Raw genomic sequence first — 22,728 nt, forward strand, 5'->3', positions numbered from 1 at the left:
CACCTTTTTTTACCTGGTGGCTTTTTTCACCCGCCCCCTCTGAACTTAGTTTTAAGCTCTTCTCATAAGGTTGGTGAGTCAGCACATGAAGATATTCTTCTCCTTCTTGGTCAGATGGACCTCATCTCTTCCAAGCAAACCTCCTTCCTGCAATAGCAGCCCATGGTAGAGGAAGTCAAACCCTCCCATAGACCCATCTTCATAACCCTATCATGTGGACCATTAAGTGTGTATTGAGCAGAAAGCACACTCACTGCAGGAGATGAAGGGACTGAGTTAAACTGCAGATGTCAAGTTCACATACTTCCATTTTCAGTGACTAATCTCTTAAGCCAGAGGGAATGGCTACGGTAAAAAAAGTATTTCTGTAGATCAGCATGTGATTATTTGTATTGCAGCACTGCCTCATAGTCCCAGTCACAGACCAGGATCCCATTGCGCTAGGACCTGTACAGACATAGAACAAAATAGTCCTTAACTGTCATTAATTAAGACATAGTAACAGCACAATAAACAGACAAGAGGATAATAAAGCAAGCAAAAAACTCCCCTTTGACCAGGTACCAACATTAACTAATAGAATGCTACATATTTAGGGAACTTTCTCCCTGATTCAGGGTCTGATGTCACTAAGCCCCTGTTCCATACCATTGTGTAAACTGGGGACTTGTACAAGATGGAAAGTATATAGTGGCACACAATTGAGGCCTACTCCATTTTTAGTACATAAACAGGAGGCCACTCTGTAAGAAGCTAAGGGCATGGTCAGCACAGAGAATTTGCCTGTCTCTGTGCTGCTGTTATGCACCCCTCACTATCTGCACCTGGCTCCATAAACTTCGGCCTTTTAAGAATGCAGCATTGTGTAGGAGCAGGGGTAATTGTAATAATGCTTGTTCATTGCAGCTGTTAACATCAGGCAAGGCATCCACATATAGGTCCACTACAGATGGACCAGTGATAGGAAGAGTGTTCATGGATGTGACACGTAACACCATAAACTATTAAATGCCACAGAACAAATTAAGATCAATAACAGAACAACATTATGTGTGGCGAAGCCATGACAAACACTGTGCAGGCATCAGGAGCTCAGAAATTAGCACATCACGCAAACACTGCCTCAGCTTGACTTAGATCTTGGGCAATAGTAGACCCTTAAAAGGAAGCCACAGCTTTACCCCCATGGTCACTGTGGTGTTAACTGGCTGCATTTTACAAGAGCTGGATCATAGGTTGACTCTCAGTGTGTTTACACGGGGCAAGGTTTGCACAACACAAGCCTTGTGCACACACTTCCCTTCAGAGCAGCTGCAGGTGGAGGCTCGACCATTCCTCCAGCAGAGGGGAGACACGGCATCCGCCCCTCACTGCGCATGGGGTGATTTCCTGGTGCACAAACAGCCCATGCTGTATTCTGCGTGGGGAAGGCCCAAGCCCTGTGCGTGGGGTGTGGTTCCCGCCACCTCCTTTCCAATTTCAATCCTCCCTATGCTAGTGACCTGATGGTATGGCCAGGTGGAAGCGGTGGGATGGCAGAACAGCTAGGCACTAATGCGCCTTTGTGGTGCTGTCCTTCATTGCTTCATTGTGTGTTACTGCTGCGTGCTGGCATGTGCTCCTGTGGCCGGTCTGCCCCAAGAGGTCAGGGCAGCAGGAACCCTCTGTCCCGCAGCTCAGAAAATGGCAAGGCAGAGCTGCTGGAGAGTAGTTTCTGAAGGACAGGTGCATAGCTCCGCCCTGGATTTCAGGTGCCTGAGTGAAGCCCCAGGCTGTTGTGGCAGCACAACATCTTTGCTCAGATTTGGATGGGCCTGGCTGCTAAGTAAGTCGGCCACAACCCACCCAGGCCCATCTGTGGCTACGCCCCTGATTCTCAGCCAAAGGATTGAAAATACTGGTGAAAGAATATGTAAGCGATCTTGTGGAGACAGGATAACGTCTTGTTGGTCATGTTTAGTGTCTAGAAAGCATGTTATGATTTTGTTTAATATGTAACTGTTTCCAAAATTCTCACTCTCTCTCACTTGAATCCAGGGCCGGCTTTAGGCCAATTCAACCAATTCCCCCAAATCGGGACCCGCGCCTAAGAGGGCCCTGCACCCAAGCCCTGCCAGTGCGCTGTACCGGGGTGGCCCAGCTTCCCCAGGGGGCAATTTAAAGGGCCTGGGGCTCCCAGCAGGGACTGGAGCCTCAGGCCCTTTAAATTGCCACCAGAGCCCCACTGCTGGAGCCCTGGGGGCTATTTAAAAAGTCCAGGGCTCCCCTTGCTTCTACTGCCCTGGCCCTTTAAATAGCCCCTGGAACCCCGCCACTTCCCCAGGGCTCCCGTGGCTATTTAAAGGGCCAGGGTGGTAGAAGCAGGGGAGCCCCAGGCCCTTTAAATAACCCCCAGAGTCCTGGGATAGCAGGGGGCTCCAGCTGCCTCTGCTGCCCCGGTCCTTTAAATAGCCCCCGGAGCCCTGCCGCTTCCCCAGGACTCCCATGGCTATTTAAAGGGCTAGGGCGTTGGAAGCAGGGGAGCCACTGGCCCTTTAAATAGCCCCCAAGCCCCGGGCTGCTACTGCTACCCTGGTGGGGGAGGGAGGAGGAGGCGGCATTTACCGTACAGGGTGGGCTGTACCCCCTGTACCCACACTCCCTGTCTGCACCCAGCCCCTGCCCGCACCAGCCCCGCACCCCCTGCCCTGTCTCCAGACAACCCCTGCTGCACGCACGCCTGAAGCCAGCCAGTCCCGCACTCCTCTGTCTCCAGGCCTGCCAACCCTTGCTGCACCCCCCTGCGGCCCTGCCTGAAGCCAGCCAGCCCACCCCACATCCCCCTGTCTCCAGCCAGCCCCACACCCCTTGCCCTGCTAGCAGCCAGACCCTACCTCCAGTCAGTCCCTGCCCTGCCTCCAGCCAGCCCCATGTCCACTGGTGCCCTGCAGTTCCCAGGGCAGTAACCCTGCACACCTGCTTCAATGAGAGGGGCAGGGAACAGCTGGGACCCACACATGTGCACACCCTAGGGTGACCAGACAGCAAGTGTGAAAAATTGGAACAGAGGTGGGGGGTAGTAGGATCCTATATAAGAAAAAGACCCCCAAATCGGGACTGTCCCTATAAAATCTGGACATCTGGTCACCCTAGCACACCCCCAGGGAGTGGCAGGGACCCACACATGTGAAACAGAGCTCATTTCTAGTTCAGGCCCATCTTTTTAAAAAAGAACTTTAGGTAGGGTTAACGTACATCCGTATTTTCCCAGACATGTCCAGCTTTTTGGTTCTTAAATCGCCATCCAGGAGGAATTTTTAAAAATACGGACGTATGGTAACCCTATTGGTACAAAAAATACATACTGTGGCACATCCCTTAAAGCAGAACTTTTTACAGGGAACCGGTTGCTAAGAAATGAAAGGCTTTTTTTTACATGGTTTTTTTTTTTTTTTTTTAGTCATCCCTGCCGGGGCCCCGCCGAAAATGTTCGAATTGGGCCCCGCACTTCCTAAAGCCGGCCCTGCTTGAATCGCTGTTCTTTGATGATACATTTATTCCTGTTTTCACACACACTCTCTCTTTTTAAGTTCTGTGTGTTCAGTTGAGCAGTGGCCCTGAGTAGAATTGTACTATTCTTTTGGGATTAGCGGATCTAAAAGCAAAGTGAGTTTTCAATCGAACAGGAGCGCAGCACTCCAGGGGGATTCTTGAAGGGATTCTCGATTAAGTATTGATAAAAATGGAACACAAATACCTATGAGTCTCTTCACAATCTAGACCATTTTTAACACAATGGGATCACTATGGAACACCATTCGTGCCTTGAATCACATGTTCCATCCTGCCTAACTAAACAAAGGGCAGCTACCAAGACCCCCCCCCATGCCCTTCAGTGTTGCCATTACCTTCTTCTGTACCTACACAACAACAAGATAGGGATTGCATAAGAGACAGGGACGGCTCTAGGCACCAGCAAACCAAGCACGTGCTTGGGGCAGCACATTTTCAGGGGCGGCATTCCAGCCATCTTTTTTTTGTTTTGTTTGGGGTGGCAAAATCCTAGAGCCAGCCATGGCAGCAGCAGCACATTGTGCGCAGGGGTGCCCTGCGGCTGCTGCGGTTCGCGCCACAAGGGAGCAGGTCCCACACCTTGTGGGTGGGCCGGGCAGGGTCCGAGCAGGGGACACTCGGGCTGGGGGCCACTCTGTGGGGCACACGGCGCCGCCTGCAGGTGCCGCAGGGCAACTGCCCACTAGCACCACAGCCGGGGTTGGGCGAATCGGCTCGAGACACCCAGAGACTGCGGCAGGGCGGCCAGAAGCAGCAGCAGTGGGGTCATAGAGGGGTCAACACAATCTACAGCAGCTAACTGTGATGCTACAAACAGAGTTGTGACCATAGGTGAGAAATACCTAGTACATGAATTCTAAAAGCCAGTCCTGTGCAAGAATGAAACTATGGTAAAACAAACACAGGAAATGATTTAGAATTTCCTTTTGTTGAATACTTTGAGTGTTCCATAGCTCAAGTCTTTAAGTTGCACGATTGTTTTATGCCTCTTTGATGGCAGAGTAGAGGACTGTCGCTTTTCCAATCCTTATTTTTCTGTTTATAGTCTGGACTGTGTCCTCATGAGTTACAAGAAGAAATGCAAACCAGCGGAAGCCATCGCTCTTTCAAACATGCTGTATTCTCAAACTCTCACCTACTGATGTATAAAGCAAAATTATTTGGATTAGTCACGTGATAACTTTCTCTCATTTATAGGAAATGTGTCTTTATTTAAAAGTTACACTCCTAATTTTAAAATACTAATAAGCACAGCCCACAACTTGCACAGTGCCTTGGTAATCTGGAGTAAGAGCTGGTGACGAGGATTTCATGTTTGCATTTCAGAATCTAGAAGCACTGTAGTGTTGCCAGTATCTACTGCGTTCAAAATCAATTTGAAGAATATGTTTGGGTATCTGTCCTCTTCCCTGTCTCCTTCATGCCCCAATTTAAAGGTGTCTCTTCTGACACACTACTAAAGGGATGGGCCATGCCTGCATTACCACTTATGTCGTCAAAATGTCTGTTGCTCATGCCCCTTCCCCGAGTGACATATGTTACGCTGGCATAAGTGCATCATTGGCAGGAGAGCTTCTCCCACTGACATAGCTCCTGCCGCCACTGGAGTGGCTTTTTCACGCCGACCGAGAGCTCTCCCATTGGCATAGAGCAGCTTTGCCACATGCGCTGCAGAGGAGTAGCTCTACCGTCCAGCTGCAGTGCTGTAAGTTGCCTTATTTTTTGGACCCGTTTGCCATAGTCTGCAGACCCCCAAGGGTCCGCTGACCACAAGCTGAGACCCACTAATTTGAGAGACTGTCAGAGGGTTTTCTTTGCAAAGCTGCTCTGCTGGTCAAGGGAAAGGGAACAACAACAACAATGTTGTTAAGATAAAAGCCTTCCTTAGTGTTTTACACCTCCAATGCTGTCACTGTTTTTCTTCTTCTTCTGGATCTTCAGTAGAAAGTTACCAAGATTTTTAAAGGGATGTTTGCCATGGGACTAAGCAGCTTGAGGTCTCTGTATACCAGTCTCCCGACTTTGTATCCGAGTGTTTAACGTTGACAGCTGCAGGGTCTCGTTAACACCTCTGACTCTCTGGGCCTGATCTTCCATCTAAATGAATACAACAAGCGCCACCCACTGACCAATGCAGATAAAAGGGAACACTGACTAGCTGCCCTTTCTATCAGCCCCATCCATCCTGTGCACCAAAGGAGGTGGGGCTCATGGAAACGCTACCATATGAGCTGCAATGAAGACTGTACTGGTCTGTCGATCTTACGCTGGGGTTACGCCCGCAGTCAGCATGTAAAGCGAAAATCTCCTATAGTCAAAATGACCCTTGAAAATCCCTTAAATCACCCATAAAGTACAGTTTTGTGTATACAACCCTGTACAGTACTATGTATTGTATACACCAATGTACAGTATAAAAGAGACTACAAATGCACAATTTTACTATATTTTTAATAACATAACAGAAGAATAAAAAATGAAAACAGTACAGTACTGTAAACCTGAACAGTCACCAGTCATCCTGGATAGTCTTGCTAGTCTTGTACTGTACAAACTCCAATGATTAGTCTTCCTCTTCCCCTGACAACACTATAATTGAGTCATCAGGGCTTGATGTCGATTCAGGAGACGATGGACCAGGCTTGAGTGATGGAGAGCGAGCCGTAGACTAAGTGGTTGGCTCTGGTTCAGCTCGAGAAGTTGATTGTGTAGGCTCTGCTGCTGCTGGTTATTTTTTCTTTAAAAACATGGTGATTGGCAAGTGTAGCTCTTGTCTCTTGAGCTCCTCAAACATTTCTTAGTACGGTCTCAAATCATCTGTAATACTACGTGCGATTTTGAGGCTTCGTTCCATAGAAGGATCTGTGACGATGCAGTTCTGGCGGGACCCAACTGAGAGAGCCAATTCAGGACCAATTGCTCAAACAGGGCAGTCACAGCCCAAGGCTGGGGTTTTTCCACCTCTAAGGCAAATCAAACCAGCCAGACAAAAAGGACTTCGGTTTCACCCCACTGGCTAATCACAAGTCACACAAGCAATTTCCTTAGACACTCCAGTCTCCCAGTATCCCCACCAGTGCCACTCGTCCTGGGGATGAATGGTTATGAAAACCAACGCCCCAATAAAAGAAAAAGGTTCTCTTGATTCCAAAGAATCAAGCCCCAGACCCAGGTCAATGTACACATCAGATCTTACCCACAAATCACGCTGTTGCCAATCCTTTAGAACCTAAAATCTAAAGGTTTATTCATAAAGGGAAAAAGGTAGAGATGAGAGCTAGAATTGGTTAAATGGAATCAATTAGATACAGTAATGGCAAAGTTCTTAGTTCAGGATTGTAGCAGTGATGGAATAAACTGCAGGTTCAAATCAAGTCTCTGGAGAACATCCCCAGCTGGAATGGGTCATCAGCAGGGGTGAGCTGGAGCCGGTTCGCACCGGTTCGCGCGAACCCGTTGTTAAATTTAGAAGCAGTTTTAGAACCGCTTGTTAACTAGCTTCCCTGCGAGGGAAGCTTTGATGGGCTCTGCCTGGGAAGCCTGTAATTCCTCCACCCGGCCGCCGGGGGGCGCTGCGCTGTGCTGCGAGAGCCATGTGAGCTGCCTCCTGGCCCTGTTGCTGCTCCTGCTCTTTGGGCCTCTGGCCCTGGGGCTCCTGCTGCTGCCTGGTGAGTCCCCGGCTGCGTCCTGCTGCTCCCCCCTCCCGTGTGAGTGTCTGCCTCCCGCCCCTGCCCCCAGCCACCCCTGCCCCCCAGCCAGCCCCCTGCCCTCCCCGCCTTCCCTGCCCCCAGCCGCCCCCAGCCACCCCCCTGCCCGCAGCCAGCCCCTGCCCACAGCCAGCCCTCCCCTTCTCTGCCCACCCCTGCCCCCAGCCACCCCTGCCCCAGCCAGCCTCTGCCCCCCTGCCCCAGCCGCCCCTGCCCACAGCCCCCCCCTGCCCGCAGCCAGCCCCTGCCCCCAGCCACCCCCTGCCCACAGCTGCCCGCAGCCACCCCCTGCCCACAGCCGCCCGCAGCCGCCCCCTGCCCACAGCCGCCCGCAGCCGCCCCCTGCCCACAGCCACCCGCAGCCGCCCCCTGCCCACAGCCGCCCGCAGCCGCCCCCTGCCCACAGCCGCCCGCAGCCCGCCCGTCTGCATCACCTGCCCACAGCCAGCCCGTGTCACTCCCTGCCTCCAGCTAGCCCTGCCCCACGCCCCTATCTGCAGCCAGCCCCACATCCACTGGTGCCCTGCAGTTCCCAGGGCAGTAACCCTGCACACCTGCTTTAATGAGGGGGGGGCAGGGAGCAGCTGGGACCCACACATGTGCACACCCTAGAGTGACCAGACAGCAAGTGTGAAAAATCGGGACGGGGGTGAGGGGTAATAGGAGCCTATATAAGAAAAAGACCCAAAAATTGAGACTGTCCCTGATCACCACCCACACATGTGAAACGGAGCTCATTTCTAGTTCAGCCGTGGCAGCGCTTTGAAGTGTAAGTGTAGCCAAAGCCTAGGTGTAAAAGTGTTGACCTGTCAGGCAGGTGGAGTGGCTCAGGATGGAGCACTAAATTGTGTATAAGAGATAATTGAGCTCTCAAAATACATGGCTTAACTTTTCTTGGGAACTGGTTCTTTTAACCCTTTTAAATTTATTGGGCAAGAAGGATGTTTCAGATAAATCTTTGGATTTTAGCATCTTGGAGGAAACCTTTCTGTGTGTGGCAGAAGAATATGAGGTTCCAGGTGCCCTACGTTATACGTGGGCCACCTTATAAGCTTGTGTCCTAAGCATACATAGCATAGATATAAAGTCTACTGGCTGCTGTCATGCAGTTGATCATTGACCCTTAGTAGCTGTGATGAATAAATTGAAATAACTTTCAAGTTATTTCCAGTGCTTGCAAGTTGAAGCTAGAAAAATTTAGAGTGGAAATAAGGCTTATTTTTAACAATGAGGGTAATTAACCATTGGAAAAATTACCAGCTGTTGTGGTAGACTCTCCATCAAACTTTTGAAATCAAGATCTGATCTCTTTCTAAAGGATCTGCACTAGGTCAGATGGGAATTAAGTCAGGGCAGTCCTATGCCTTGTGTTATGCAGGTCAGCCTAAATCAGTAGTTTTCAACTTTTTTCATTTGTGGACTCTTAAAAAATTTCGAATGGAGGTGCAGGACCCTTTGGAAATCCTAGATATAGTCTGTGGACCCCCATGGGTCTGTGGATCACAGGTTGAAACCTCTTAGATGATCATAATTGTCTCTTCTGGCCTTAGCAATCTGTGAATCTCTTCATTTTTGGTCTATAGGGTAAATATTTTAAGGAGGAGAGTGACACTCAGAGACTGGCTCAAAGGGTCCTCCAGCGAAACTTAAGTCAGCGTTCTTTCAGCATCATTAAAATGGATTTAGAAGACAACTATGGTAAGTATTTCTTTGCTGGCTTGTAACATTCATGCAGGGTCTGGACTAGATGACCTCTGGAGGTCCCTTCCAGTCCTACAATTCTGATTCTATTCATGGTTCCTGCAAAGATACAGTGAGAGACAGCTTAGATCTTTGAAAGTATTAAAGTATCTTAAACTTGATTAAAAGGAGGGAGTGGCTTCTAGGGAAGTAACTTTCCCCTCTAGGCATTAAGTTTGGTGGATATATGCATCTGTGTATTAGAGCAGTGGTTCACTGCACCTGATTTTGGGTCCCAGAATGAAAGAATTTGTGGTCTTCTTGCAGTTCAAAACCACACAAACTTTAGAGGCAATAAACAATGATGTGGGTCAATATCACAGCAAGAAACCATACCTAGGTTTTGCAAGGTGGGTGTGAGACTGCTTGGGTGATATGTAGTTCCTGGGTGGGTGACTGGGTGTACTGAGACAAACTCTTCTAGGCAGCATATTGGGTGCAGACATGCAACACCATGCCCCAACCTTTGTGAGCTGGGAAGGCTGGAGTGGGGGTGTAACTCAGCTGTGTGGGGTTCACTTTATTTATTTAGCATATGCAATCTGGCTAAGCCACAGCGTTCTTATCAGTAATGTTCAAGGCATGAAGGCCTCCAGGAAGTTGTCATTTTACAGTCCTCCACTGTGTGTGTAGGTTCCCACACTGACCCTAGTGGACTATGTCCCCCAGCTGCAGCATGTCAGCGGTCTGGAGAAATGGACGATCCAACTAGCAGATTTGCTGTGTTGGGTACAAACTGGTTACAAAACTACAGTCATGTCTGGTGCAGACAGGGCCTAAATCAGTTTCCTGGGGATCATCCCAGTAAAGTGACTTCTTATTAAGGCCCTATCCATGCCACATTTCATAATTTACTTTATTACCAGTTGCCTTACCAAGGTTAATATCCTGTTAGTTCTAGGGCTGTCAAACAATTAAACAGGTTAATCACACGATTAAACAGTAAGAGAATACTATTTATTTAAATATATGTGGATGTTTTCTACATTTTCAAATACATTGATTTCAATTACAACAAAGAATACAAAGTGTACAGTGCTCACTTATATTTATTTTTTATTACAAGTGTTTGTACTGTAAAAATAGTATTTTTCAGTTCATGTAATATAAATAATATAATGCAATCTCTTTATCATGAAAGTTGAACTTACAAATGTAGAATTATGGACCAAAAAAATTGCCTCCTAAAACAATGTAAAACTTTAGAGCCTACACGTACAGTCAGTCTTACTTCTTGTTCAGCCAATTGCTAAGATAAACAAGTTTGTTTACATTTGCAGGAGATAATGCTGCCCACTTCTTGTTTACAATCTCACCTGGAATGAGAACAGGCGTTCACATGGCACTGTTGTAGCCAGCGTCGCAAGATACTTAAGTGCCAGATGCGCTAAAGCAGGGATAGGCAACCTATGGTACGTGTGCCGAAGGTGGCACGTGAGCTGATTTTCAGTGGCACTCACACGGCCTGGGTCTTGGCCACTGGTCTGGGAGGCTCTGCATTTTAATTTAATTTTAAATGAAGCTTCTTAAACATTTTAAAAACATCATTTACTTTACATACAACAATAGTTTAGTTCTATATTATAGACTTATAGAAAGAGACCTTCTAAAAACATTAAAATGTATTACTGGCACGCAAAACCTTAAATTAGAGTGAATAAATGAAGACTCGGCACACCACTTCTGAAAGGTTCTGACCCCTGCGCTAAAGATTCATATGTCCCTTCAAGCACCATTCCAGAGGACATGTGTCCATGCTGACGACAAGTTCTGCTCAATAACGATCTAAAGCAGTGTGGCCCAACGCATGTTACTTTCATAATCTGAGTCAGATGCCACCAGCAGAAGGTTGAATTTCTTTTGTGGTTTGGGTTCTGTAGTTTACACATTGGAGTATTGTTCTTTAAGACTTCTGAAAACATGCTCCACACCTCATCCTCTCAGATTTTCAAAGGCACTTCAGATTCTTAAATCTTGGGTTGAGTGCTGTAGCTATCTTTAGAAATCTCACATTTGTACATTCTTTGCATTTTGTCAAATCTGCAGTTAAAAATTGTCCTTAAAATGAACAACATGTGTTGGGTCATCATCTGAGACTGCTAGAACGTGAAATATATGGCAAAATGTGGGTAAAACAGAGAAGGAAACCTACAATTCTCCCCCAAAGAATTCAGTCTCAAATTATTTAATGTGTTGTTTTTTTAACAAGTGTCGTCAGCATGGAAGCATGACCTCTGAAATGTGGCTGAAGCATGAAGGGGCATATGAATGTTTAGCATATCTGGCATGTAAATACCTTGCGGTGCTGGCTACAAATGTGCCATACAAACTCCTGTTCTGAGTTTCAGGTGACATTGTAAATGAGAAATGAGCAGCAGTATCTCCCATAAATGTAAACAAACTTGTTTTTCTTAGCGATTGGCTGAACAAGAAGTAGGACTCAGTGGACTTGTGGGCTCTAAAGTTTTGTTTTGTTTTTGAGTGCAGTTATGTAACACATCTACATTTGTAAGTTGCATTTTCACAAATAAAGAGATTGTACCACACTACTTGTATGAGGTGAATTGAAAAATACTATTTATCATTTTTACAGTGCAAATATTTGTAATAAAAACAAGAGTCAGCACTGTATCTTTTGTATTCTGTGTCATAATTGAAATCAATATATTTGAAAATGTAGAAAACATCCAAAAATATTTTATACTTCAGTTGGTATACTGTTGTGTAACAGTGCAATGATTAAAACTGTGAGTAATCGTGATTAATTTTTTAATTGTGATTTTATTTAATCACATGAGTTAATTGTGATTAATATACAGTCCTAGTTAGTATCATGGTCGGGTAAGGGAGCTGCCCTCTTCAGAGGCCTAGCCTGGCATATGGTGCTGGTTTGATGCATTGGGGATGACTCTCCTCGCCCCCCCCCCCCCCACACACACACACAGAGTAATTCATGGGTACACAGGCTTGGTGCTCTGGAACCATTGGATGAAGTTCAGGGCTTGTCTACACTACCTCTTAAGTCGATATAATTTATGTCAGTCACAGATGTGAAAAAGCCACCCCCCTGATCAACGCATCACCTGAGCTGTCCACACCAGCCCTAAGTCAGTGGGGGACACTCTCCTGCTGTCATAGCTTCCGTCTCTTGCTGAGGTGGAGTAATTATGCTGATGGGAGAGGGCTCTCCAGTCAGCATAGTGCGCCACCAGACTCACTAGAGCAGCGCAGTAGTGTAGACTAGCCCTCGGACAGGACCCTCTTGTAGTGTGACCACCCCTCGGGGCGCACACTCACTAAGACAAACCGCCTGGGCTTCAGCTCCGCCGGGGTCTGACCTCTGCGCGGTCACCATCCCTGTGTCACCCCCCAAGCCGCCCGCAGCGAGTCCACCGGAAGAGACCACCGGGGGAAACCTTGCATGCCGCCCTAAGGGGCCAGGCACTCCCAACGGTGTAAAACAGAAGGGTTTATTAGTCGTCTGAAACAACATAGAGCAGAATCTTGTTAGCACAGAAAGCAGGAAGTTAAAGCAAAGTCCATCTTAAGGAGACCCAGAGCCCTGGGTTCTCCCACTCAGTCCCAAACCAGGAGACTGACCAGCTTTCAGCAGCTCACTCTCAGTCACACCCAGTTGCCCTCCTCCATCCTGTATGCTGTTGCCCAGGCAAACTGGTCACCTGGCCTCCACCTCTTTGTTCTCTAATTCCTCCGACTGGCTCTTGCAGAGAATGGGCCTCAGGATACAGAATGTCCAACCATTGGCTGAGCCCAGGTAGCTAGATGGCACTTGTACCTTCCCTCTTGGGGTATCTGCAAAGCTCTCACACCTTTATCCCACCGCCTAGATACTTGTGCAACACATAGGGGAAACTGAGGTGCACACAGTATTCATACAAACATTGACAATTCACACTTTGTCAGAAGTAGCCATTTGTCCTAGTGACCTGTGTCAGTCTTTCTCAGTGGCCTGTCCCTCTGGTCTCTCTGACACTGTTTAGAAAGGCTGCAAGCTGGTCCCTGGTATCAAAAAAATTTAAAAACACTGATTTATGTAATCAATCTGGCCCTTCCCCTTACTTCCAGCTCTCTAGAGAACATCCCACAGTCTGTTGTCCCTTGTTCCTTTGTGTGCATGCCCTCTGTACACTGATACAAATGTGGGTAAATAGCATGGAAGGTGTGAGGGGAGACACATTTGTAGTGGCAGGAAAGCTGCTGCACGAACACAAACTGAATCCTGAAGATCTGTGTATGCTTGAAAGCTTGTCTCTCTCACTATTGGAAGTTGGTCCTCACCTACCTTGTCCCTTCTATGTAACTTTTAAGTGATTAAGGTGACTCTGCCTCTCTGAGTCCTAGTGTGGACTAGGAGGGAACATTTTCAAAAAGTGCCTGTGACTTAGGCCCTCGCTATATTCAGTGGGTGTTGGGCTCTAAGCACCTGCCAACCTCTGCACTTTATAGGGCCAAGTGCTCTGTAGTGCAAATTGCAGCCTTAACTCCAGCCATGTTTGTTTTAGTTTGATTTTTTTTTCTTACTCCAGCAGAGATGGCCTTTGAGCATTGAAGATAAATGCAAAAGGATTTACTTCAGAATGCCATGCTTCTGCTGACCCTTAGCATGTCACTGCTATACAGCTAGCTAATTTGGTAGCTTCAAGGGGTTTTATAGTAATGTGTGTATTTCCAGCTCACTGTTCTGCATAAGTGTACTCATTGATATGTACTGGCCACTCTGCACTACTGACTACACTTTCCTCATTTTTAATTTAATATTCCATTCACCAAAAGTCCATTTGGTTGGGTGTACACAATGAGTTCCAACGTAGCAATTTTAAATTTTTGTCTAGGCTATTAAAAATTCATGGCTTAACCCCATTAGAGGAAAGCTCCAGTGCCTAGTATGTTTCCACACTTGTTAATTGTGTTGATGATGTTCTTAGATCTTGTTTGGCAGAATGTTTTCTTGTCTTTTTATTCCTTCTCTTCCAGTTGATGCTTTGGATCCAGAGAAGTTAATACAATGTCCATATGATCGCTATCATCAAATCCGAGCCTGTCGGTTTCCCTATCATCTTATAAAGTGCAGGAAGGTAGGACAGGGTGTAAGGTCTCTAATGCACTTGGGAAATCATATTTTTGTAAATGTTAATGCATGGTGAGCTCAGTATGCTTTGTTGCCTTTTGCTAGAAGGATGCATTCACTTGCTATTAGACTGGAAGAAGCCATCTTTATTTCATATTTATATCTCTGTTATCCATTTACCACTTAGTAAAAGCATCCAGTTCATATTTAGTAATGCACTTCAGATCAGTGCATTTGCCCTGAAGAAAGGTCATATAGGTTCTTCAGAATACCTAGGTTAGTGATGGGGATCGTATTCTCTTCCAGCAGTTCACTCATGGGACCCAGGTATTTGCTTCCCACTTCAGGGCATGGAGCAGATGCAACCAGTGTTATATGGATGCCTTCTGGCTGGCCAAAGCAAAAATGATCTGATGTTGCAGCTAATTCTTTAGCAGCTGCACTGCTCTGATTGCAAAGTAAACCATCTTTTTTTTTATATTGCTAATTATTCTATTCAATGTACACCGGTCTGAAACTTTTTATCTCTTTTCAGTCTTCTATTCTGGGCTAGAATGCTATATATTTAACAGGAGAAGCTGCTCCTTTCTTTTGTCCTCTCAGTCAGTAGCTTGTTTTAACCTCTCCAGTGCTAGTGTATATTAGTTGTACTGATAGGAGCACACTTATACAGGTATAACTGCATCCACATGTTAAGATGATGTACTGTATAACTGTATTGGTTAGGAATTACACCCTTAGCCAGCATAGCTATAGTAATATAAAAACTGTGCAGAGCAGGCCTGAGCAGTGTGTGTTCTTCCTCTTTGTTGCCTTGCTCTTTTCTAAGGGTAAAGGCTCTTCATTCAGTGGGGAATAGTAGTTCTCTTCTGTGTCCACACTAGTTTACCTCTACTGTCAGAATGCCCCCAATATAGATGTGGCCTCAGCTGGAACATTGAGTAACTTCCCTCCTGTTTCAGGAGAGTTAAATTTACTGCAAAGATTTAAGCTCTAGTGCAGGCAGGAACTTGTTCTCTAGTTTGTTGCTTACTTAATGTAAAAATAAAGTGGCTGAATTATTTAGGGTTTCAAGGCACTTACTCCCCGTGTAGGCTTTTTAGGGCAATTTCATCTGTGCATCGAACCATGCCAGTGATGACACTGCAACGGTTTCACTGTGTTTGTTCTGGGGCTGATCTTCAATAAGAGAAAATCAGGGTGGTGTTTACATATAAAAATGAACAAACATAGCATGTATCATAAAGGATGCATATGCTTCACTGTTTCTACACTGCATTTGTGCTCAGGACCTGAACTAAGTTTTGGCTTTCCTTGTTTAAATGTTTTCAACCTATTTCAGGATGCAGATTGCACAAACCCTTCACTAGTGACTAGAAAATACAAGGGCTAGGATGAATTCAGTGAGATAGCACATACTTTTTCTGTTTCTCTAGAACCACCCTGATATTGCACAGCAGCTAGCCACATGCCCCTTTAATGCCCGCCATCAGGTTCCCAGAGCTGAGATCAGACATCATATATCAAGCTGTGATGACAAAAGCTGCATTGAGCAAGACATTGGTGAGAAAATATTAGACTCCTTTGGCTCTGTAAAGTCACTTCTGGAACTCTTGGGCTAACAGCTTTCTAACTTAATTTTTGCTGTTAAAGATTGTTTTAATACTCTATTATTCCATAAGCAACCCTTTACCTGTAGTGCTATGTGATACAGAAGCAGCAGGAGCCCTGGGAGACTTGAGTTTCATTCATTCTGTGTCCATGCAAATTCTCCTAAGCATCTGAGAGGCAACTGGCTTGCATTACATTATCTGCCAGAGATTTTAGCGTTAAAATGGGAACTGTACATTGTGCCCTAAACTGTGTGTGCTGAAATGAGATCTAGCTGGTAATCTGGACCGCTTAGAGCGGGAAAGATAGTGGTCATGAGAGAGGTGGGTCTCCAATGCAGATCTGACCTGATAGTGACCAAAAATCTTCATAGCCTGTCTAGTGGCATGTGAAATAAATTGGTCTCAGTCCAGTTCTTAATGGACAAGTGTCCAGATCATAACAATCCTCACTTCTGTGACTGGGCCAGGAAGGCTGAATAACTTTCCCAATTGAAGGTGGGTTTTTCCAGTTCAGAGTGGAGCAAGTTGGGGAGGGGACTATGGGGAAGCTTTCCTACCACTGCCCATGCTGTCGGCTCTGATGAGGAGTTCACTGTCCAGGTCTGTCACCCCAGCACCTAAATCACTTGGTTATGTGGGTCGTGTTCCAATGTCTCCCCCCACTGATGTCTATGTGGTTGTCACTACACTGGAAAACGTACCTGTTCTCTGGCAAAAGTAGAGTTGTACTGAAGCTAGCAATGATGTGCATGTTCATGTAGACAGGGCTTGGAGCATGATAGTAGTGAAAAAACCTTGAGCAGATTTTTGTGACATGACAATAGACACACCTGAACCCTCTCCCAATGCGTATGTTGGAGCAGCTGCACCATTGCTGAAAAATGTGTGCAGAATTGTTTAGCTTTAGAAGAGGCTTAAAACAGGGATTGGCAAATGGGGGGCTGCAAGCACCCTGCCAGATCATTTGATTTGGCCTGCCAAACATTCTGTGTTGTAGCAAACTCTCAGAGCTGGGCAATGTATAGCCTCTTAAGGTATGGCCCACCAAAGGGGTCTCATGGATTTTGTGTCCCTTTGCTACCTTCAGGGTGCCCATCCCTGGCCTAAAGAGTTTTTTGCTGCTAAGACTAGGGGAGTACTGATCAGCTTCCAGCGTATGCTGCTCCTCTCCAAAGCCTAGAGCTGTTCTGCAGCTAGGTCAAAAAACGATTAATGTCCCTAAAATAAGATTGTATTTTATCCAAAAAGATTTTCTCACTCAGAATTTTCTTTGCTTTAAGTGAGTCAGTCGAATAACTGCCACAGAGAGATGAACACTGTCAGCATGTGGCAGCCGTCTCCATGTGACGAAGACTGGGATAAAGGTGAGGCGGTTGACGACACAAGGTGGCTGTCAGCCCCTGCTATTCCCTTCTTCTTGCCCCCAAAGAAGTTACATGGGCTAAGAGAGAGGTCCCATAGATCCTTCTGCACAGATCATGTGTTGGGACACCCAGTTATACTGTCCCTGAACAAATTAAGTTCTTCTGCTTCACAGGATCTACCACATGCCTGCTATTCTCTACAAAACATCTGTTGTTTTCCATGTAGTCTGTTGCACCATCTGTGCTTCGATGAAAATGGAAATTGATGATGATCTTTACGCTTTATATTTCTCAATTAAATGCCTGCTTTGCTGTCACTTATGCCAAGTCTTAGCTCAGTTCTCATTCCATTTTGTAAACCTAGCAGCGTCTCTGCCATATTTCTCATTTTGTGTTGCTATGACGCTTGCAGAAGTTACTCAGTACTGAGCCACAATGATGTCTGTTTCCTTTGGCAGAGCTACAGGAGCAATCAGATTCTGTGTCTGTTTGGGGCACGTTCAATAGTGGCATAAACAACAGGTAACAAAAGGTGTATTTCTTGTGACAGTGCTTTTCATAGAAGATGTGCTTTCAAACTACTTTTAACTCATGCTGCTGTGTTGATGGGCAGATGCAATTTACTTTATGAATCCTATTTTTGGGGTGATGGTGTGGGAGTTCCCACTGGCATGAATCAACATTCCTATGCCTCTTGGTCAGTGTTTCCTGTCTCCTTTTAGTTGCAGATCCATAGGAGAGTATAAGAACATACTATTGCTACCAGATAATGGTTACTCCTCTAGTTCTACTGTAGTACTATTAGTGCTGATGGTCCTGGATTCAATCCCCACTGGTTATATATTTATTGGGGGGTTATTAAACACTAAACTGTTATGCTGGGCATGATAGAAATGCAGACTGATGTCAGCTCTTAGGCAATTTAGGCTTAAACTTCTGACACTTATCTAATCTCTCATGACCTGTTACAAGTAACTTTTAACAGCCAGGAGATTTTGCAGGCAGTTAGAGCCCTGAGTCAGAAATAATTTTATTTTTGAAGTGTAATCACAGTGCAGGTTTGGAAAATAAAGCATAACGTGTCTGGTCATTATCTGTCTCACCCCTGAACAACCAAATCATTGTACTATGCCTTACCTGTCTAATCAAAGGTCATCAGTGTACAGCCTTCTACAGCCTGTAACAGTGACACAGAATTGAAGGACTGAAAGGAACCTCGAGAGGTCATCTAGTCCAGGCCCCTGCACCCGGGGCAGGACTAAGTATTATCTAGACAAGTGCTTTTCAAACCGTGGGTTGTGGCCCAGAAGTGGGTCACGGAACAGAAGGCACTGGGTTGCGGTGGCTCTGGTCAGCACTGCTGACTGGGCTGTTAAAAGTCCTGTCGGCGGTGCTGCCCAGCTAAAGCAGGCTAGTCCCTACGTGTTCCGACACCGTGCTGCGCCCTCGAAGCGGCCAGCAGCAGGTCCGTCTCCTAGGTGGCAGGGTTGGGGGGGGAGCCACGGGGCTGCATGTGCTGCCCCTGCCCCGAGCACCGGCTCTGCACTGGGAGCTGGTGGGGGGCAGTGCCTGTGGGCGACAGCCGCACGGAGTCGCTTGCACGCCTCTGCCTAGGAGCTGGACCTGCTGCTGGCTGCTTCCGGGGCGCAGCGTGGTCCGTGGTGCCAGGACAGGCAGGAAGCCGCCTTCTTCACCCCTGCTGCGCCACTGACCGGGAGCTGTCTGAGGTAACCCCATGCCCCTGCCCCAGCCCTGAGCCCCCCCAAACCCAGAGCTCCCTCTTGCACCCCAAACCCCATATCCCTGGCCCCAGCCCAGAGCCTTGACCCCCCCCTTCTGCACCCCAACCCCTTGCCCCAGCCCAGAGCCCCCTCCCACACCCTGAATCCCTCATTCCTGGCCCTACCCCACAGCCCTTACCCCCATATCCCAACTCTCTGCCCCAGCCCTGAGCCCCTCCCAGACCCCTTATCCCCAGCTCTCTTGGATCAACTAGGTCACCAGAAAAAAAGTTTGAAAATAACAGATACAGACCATCCCTCACAGCTGTCTAACACACTCTTAAAAATCTCCAGTGATGGAGATTCCACAACCTTCCTAGGCAATTTATTCCAGTGCTTAACCACCCTGACAGGCAGTTTTTCCTGATGTCCAGCCTAAACCATGCTGAAATTTAAGCCCATTGTTTCTTGTCCTATTCTCAGAGGTTAAAGAGAAGAATTCTTCTCCTTTTTCCTCGTAACAACCTTTTATCTACTTGAAAACTGTTATCACATCCCTTCTCAGTCTTCTCTTCTCCAGACTAAACAAGCCCATTTTTTCAATCTTCCTCATAGGTCATGTTTTCTAGACCTTGAATCATGTTTGTTGCTCTTCTCTGACTTTTTCAATTTTTCCACATCTTTCCTGAAATGTGGCCCCCAGAATTGGGCACAATACCCTGCTCTACTCCATGCTGATTAAATGTCAACTGAAGAATTACTTCTCGGATCTTGCTTACAACACTCCTGCTAATGTATCTCAAAATGATGTTGAGTCATATTTAGCTTGTGATCCACTATGACCCCCAGATCTTGTTCTTCAGTGCTCCATCCTGGGCAGTCATTTCCCACTTTGTATGTGTGCAACTGATAGTGGAGTACAGGTCTGTGTCATCTTACGCTGGGTTACGCTCGCGGTCAGCGCAGAAAGTGAAAACCACGTATAGTCAAAATTACATTGAGTTGAATGGCAGGCGGAATCGCCTGCACTACAGGAACAGTATTTAAATTATTTTTCTCTTTTTTTTTTTTTGCCAGCCGCAGAAGTTGAATTCGCATGTTAAATGCACGTAAGATGCAACAGACCTGTACTCTGGATTTGTCCTTATTGAATTTCATCCTGTGATTGGTTCCCCTGGGTGCCACCTGGAACTGGGGTTTCACTGAGCCCTGTGACTCACCAGCCTGAGCTCCCTCTTAGCACTGTGCTGCTGTGACAGGCTATAGACCGCTCCCACCAGCATTCACACAGGCAGGGACACACCCAGCTGCAGGTTCATGCAGGCTTTGGACAGCCACTGCATGAACCAACAATAGAGAGGCTACAGCCAAAATAACCCCCGGCCTGGGACCCCAGAGTTGTACCATCCTGCTCTGATCAAAACATCGACCAGTATGAATTTATTACCCAGTTTGCCACTCCCTCAATGTGGAGAGGACCATGCATACTTGTGTTAAGCAGGCACACCGGTTTAGATAAAATCTATCTTCTGTAGTTAATAAACTCATTTTTTGCTTTGTGATTATAAGTGATAGAACACAGACCAAAGCGGATTACCTAGTAAATAAACAGAATCGCAAACTAAGCCTAAAATTCTAGAAAGATTGGATATGAATTAGCAAATTCTCACCCTGGCTGACAATATAAGCAGGCTTGCAGATTCTTAAGGGACAAGCTGCATTTGTTTTGCAGCTTGGGATCTCGTACCCCGTTCCAAGACTTTTTCTTTCAGAGCTTCTGTCTGTTCTTGAGTTGTAGGGGAGTGAAGAACAACTGATGATGTCGCTCTCTGCCTTGTATAGCTTTTTCATATGGCAGGAACTCTATTTCAAACTTGGTTTCCAGACCAGTTTGTGAAAAAATTCAGGTGCCCAAAATGGAGTCCAGAGACATGTGATCTGGTCACATGCCCTTGCAGAATCGTAGCAGCCATAACTTACAGACTGGCCTTCCAGGAAGGCTAAGCTATTCCACAACCCGTTGTCTTTGTTGATGAGCCAGTAGCCGCCTTTGGCTTTTTCATTGTTGTATCTGAAAGGCTGGCTGTGGGTGTTTTCTAGAGTAAGCCCATCTGAAATATAGATACCTAGTCAATATTCATAACTTCAGATACAAAAACGATACATGCCTACAAATAGGATACTTGTATTCAGCAAATCATAATTTTCCCACTGACTCCTTACATGACCCATCTTGTACAAAATGCTTCATAATTATGCCATGATCATATCCTAATAATATTACTATGATGAATATGGAGTGTAGTGTCGCACATCCTATTTACTTCAGACCATTTCTCCAGTTTGTCCAGGTAACTTTGAATTTTAATCCTATCCTCCAAGGCACTTTCAACCCCTTGCAGCTTGGTATCATCTGCAAACTTTATAAATGTGCTCTATGCCATTATCTAAATCACTGATGAAGATATTGAACAGAACTGGACCCAGAACTGATGCCTGTGGGACCCCACTCAATATGCCCTTCCAGCTTGACTGTGAACCACCTACTCTGTGTGAACGGTTTTCCAACCAGTTATTCACCTACCTTATAGTAGCTCAATCTAGGTTGTATTTCCCTGCAAGTCAGGATCAAAAGCCTTATTAAATTTAAGATGCACCACATCTACCACTCAACTCCCCCATCCCCAAGGCTTGTTATCCTGTCAAAGAAAGCTATTAGGTTGGTTCGACATGATTTGTTCTTGGCAAATCCATGCTGACTGTTACTTATTGCCTTATTTTCTAGGATTCTGCAATTGGATTGCTTAATTGTTTTCTCCATTATCTTTCCAGGTACTGATGTTAAGATGACTGGTCTGTAATTCCCCAGATTGTCCTTATTCCCTTTTTTCTAGATTGGCACTATATTTGCCCCTTTTCCAGTCCTCAGGAATCTCTCCTGTCTTCCATGACTTTTCAAAGATAATTGCGTATGGCTCAGATATCTCCTCAGTCAGCACCTTGTGTATTTTAGGATGTATTTCATCAGGCCGTCCCGACTTGAAGACATTCAACTTGTCTAAGTCATTTTAAACTTTTTTTTCCCCTGTTTTAGCCTCAGATCCTACCTCATTTTCACTGGCATTCACTGTTGGACATCTGCATGAAGTCTCATGATATAGAGACAACTAGGGCATGTGTGCTGAGATGCCATTTACAGTTGAGGGCAGTGCAATATTTATAATCGATCTTTAACTCTGATTTTTCTTGCTGTCTTTGGTTTATTTATTTCTTGTTTGGATAACTGATTAATTGGGGATTTTAGTCAAAAAGTAAATGGCATCAACGTATTCTACACTTTTGTCTAGCCTTTGCGAGGAGAAGTAACTGTTCTGGAGAGTCTTGTCCGCATGCTCGAGGTTCAGCTGACCGCCATATTTGGGGTCGGGAAGGAATTTTCCTCCAGGGAAGATTGGCAGTGGCCCTGGAGGTTTTTCGCCTTCCTCCGAAGCATGGGGCAGGGGTCGCTTGCTAAAGGAGTGGGTGGATCGGCTTATGTGGCCTGCATCTTGCAGGAGGTCAGACTAGATGATCATAATGGTCCCTTCTGATCTTGAATTCTATGATTCTATGATTGCATGAAGGTTTGTTTAAAGTAACATACTCTGTCTTCTTCAATGTTAGAAAAAACTCAAATATTTATAGTAAGATACTTTGCTAGAAGAAGTACACGTGTAGGATAATTCTTATTTGATCTCTTTCAGCCCTGGGTCCAGCATAGTGATGGAACCAAAGAATAACCTAATGCCAGGCATGAGAGCACCCAGGTCCTTGCCATATAGCCTATCCTGGAAAAGCAGTAAGTGCAAAGGCAGATGGTCTTCCTGCTTTAAGCTGGGGCCTACATGTTAGCTCAAAGTGGAACGGGATAACTTTTCTCTGTATTTGTATTCCGTGTGTCAG

At 46.1% G+C, this 22,728-nt stretch overlaps 1 protein-coding gene across 9 annotated transcripts in view; it reads left to right on the top strand.

Moving 5' to 3' along the window:
- The window catches only part of LOC120393093 (gametocyte-specific factor 1-like), a 34,137-nt gene that overhangs the window by 3,067 nt on the left and 8,342 nt on the right, over positions 1–22,728 (top strand). For 5 of the 9 annotated variants that reach the window (XM_039517703.1, XM_039517708.1, XM_039517701.1 and 2 more), the window contains exons 2-7: positions 8,843–8,957; positions 13,995–14,095; positions 15,525–15,651; positions 16,982–17,065; positions 17,524–17,587; positions 22,530–22,636. In XM_039517703.1, coding sequence (XP_039373637.1) covers positions 8,936–8,957; positions 13,995–14,095; positions 15,525–15,651; positions 16,982–17,065; positions 17,524–17,587; positions 22,530–22,636 — 505 coding nt within the window. In that variant the 5' untranslated portion in view covers positions 8,843–8,935. The remainder of the gene's footprint in view (positions 1–8,842; positions 8,958–13,994; positions 14,096–15,524; positions 15,652–16,981; positions 17,066–17,523; positions 17,588–22,529; positions 22,637–22,728) is intronic. The other 4 variants (XM_039517707.1, XM_039517709.1, XM_039517705.1 and 1 more) reach the window with 1 other exon arrangement.

This window comes from Mauremys reevesii, unplaced genomic scaffold (genome assembly GCF_016161935.1).
Source record: "Mauremys reevesii isolate NIE-2019 unplaced genomic scaffold, ASM1616193v1 Contig145, whole genome shotgun sequence".
Classification (NCBI taxonomy): Eukaryota; Metazoa; Chordata; order Testudines; family Geoemydidae; genus Mauremys; species Mauremys reevesii.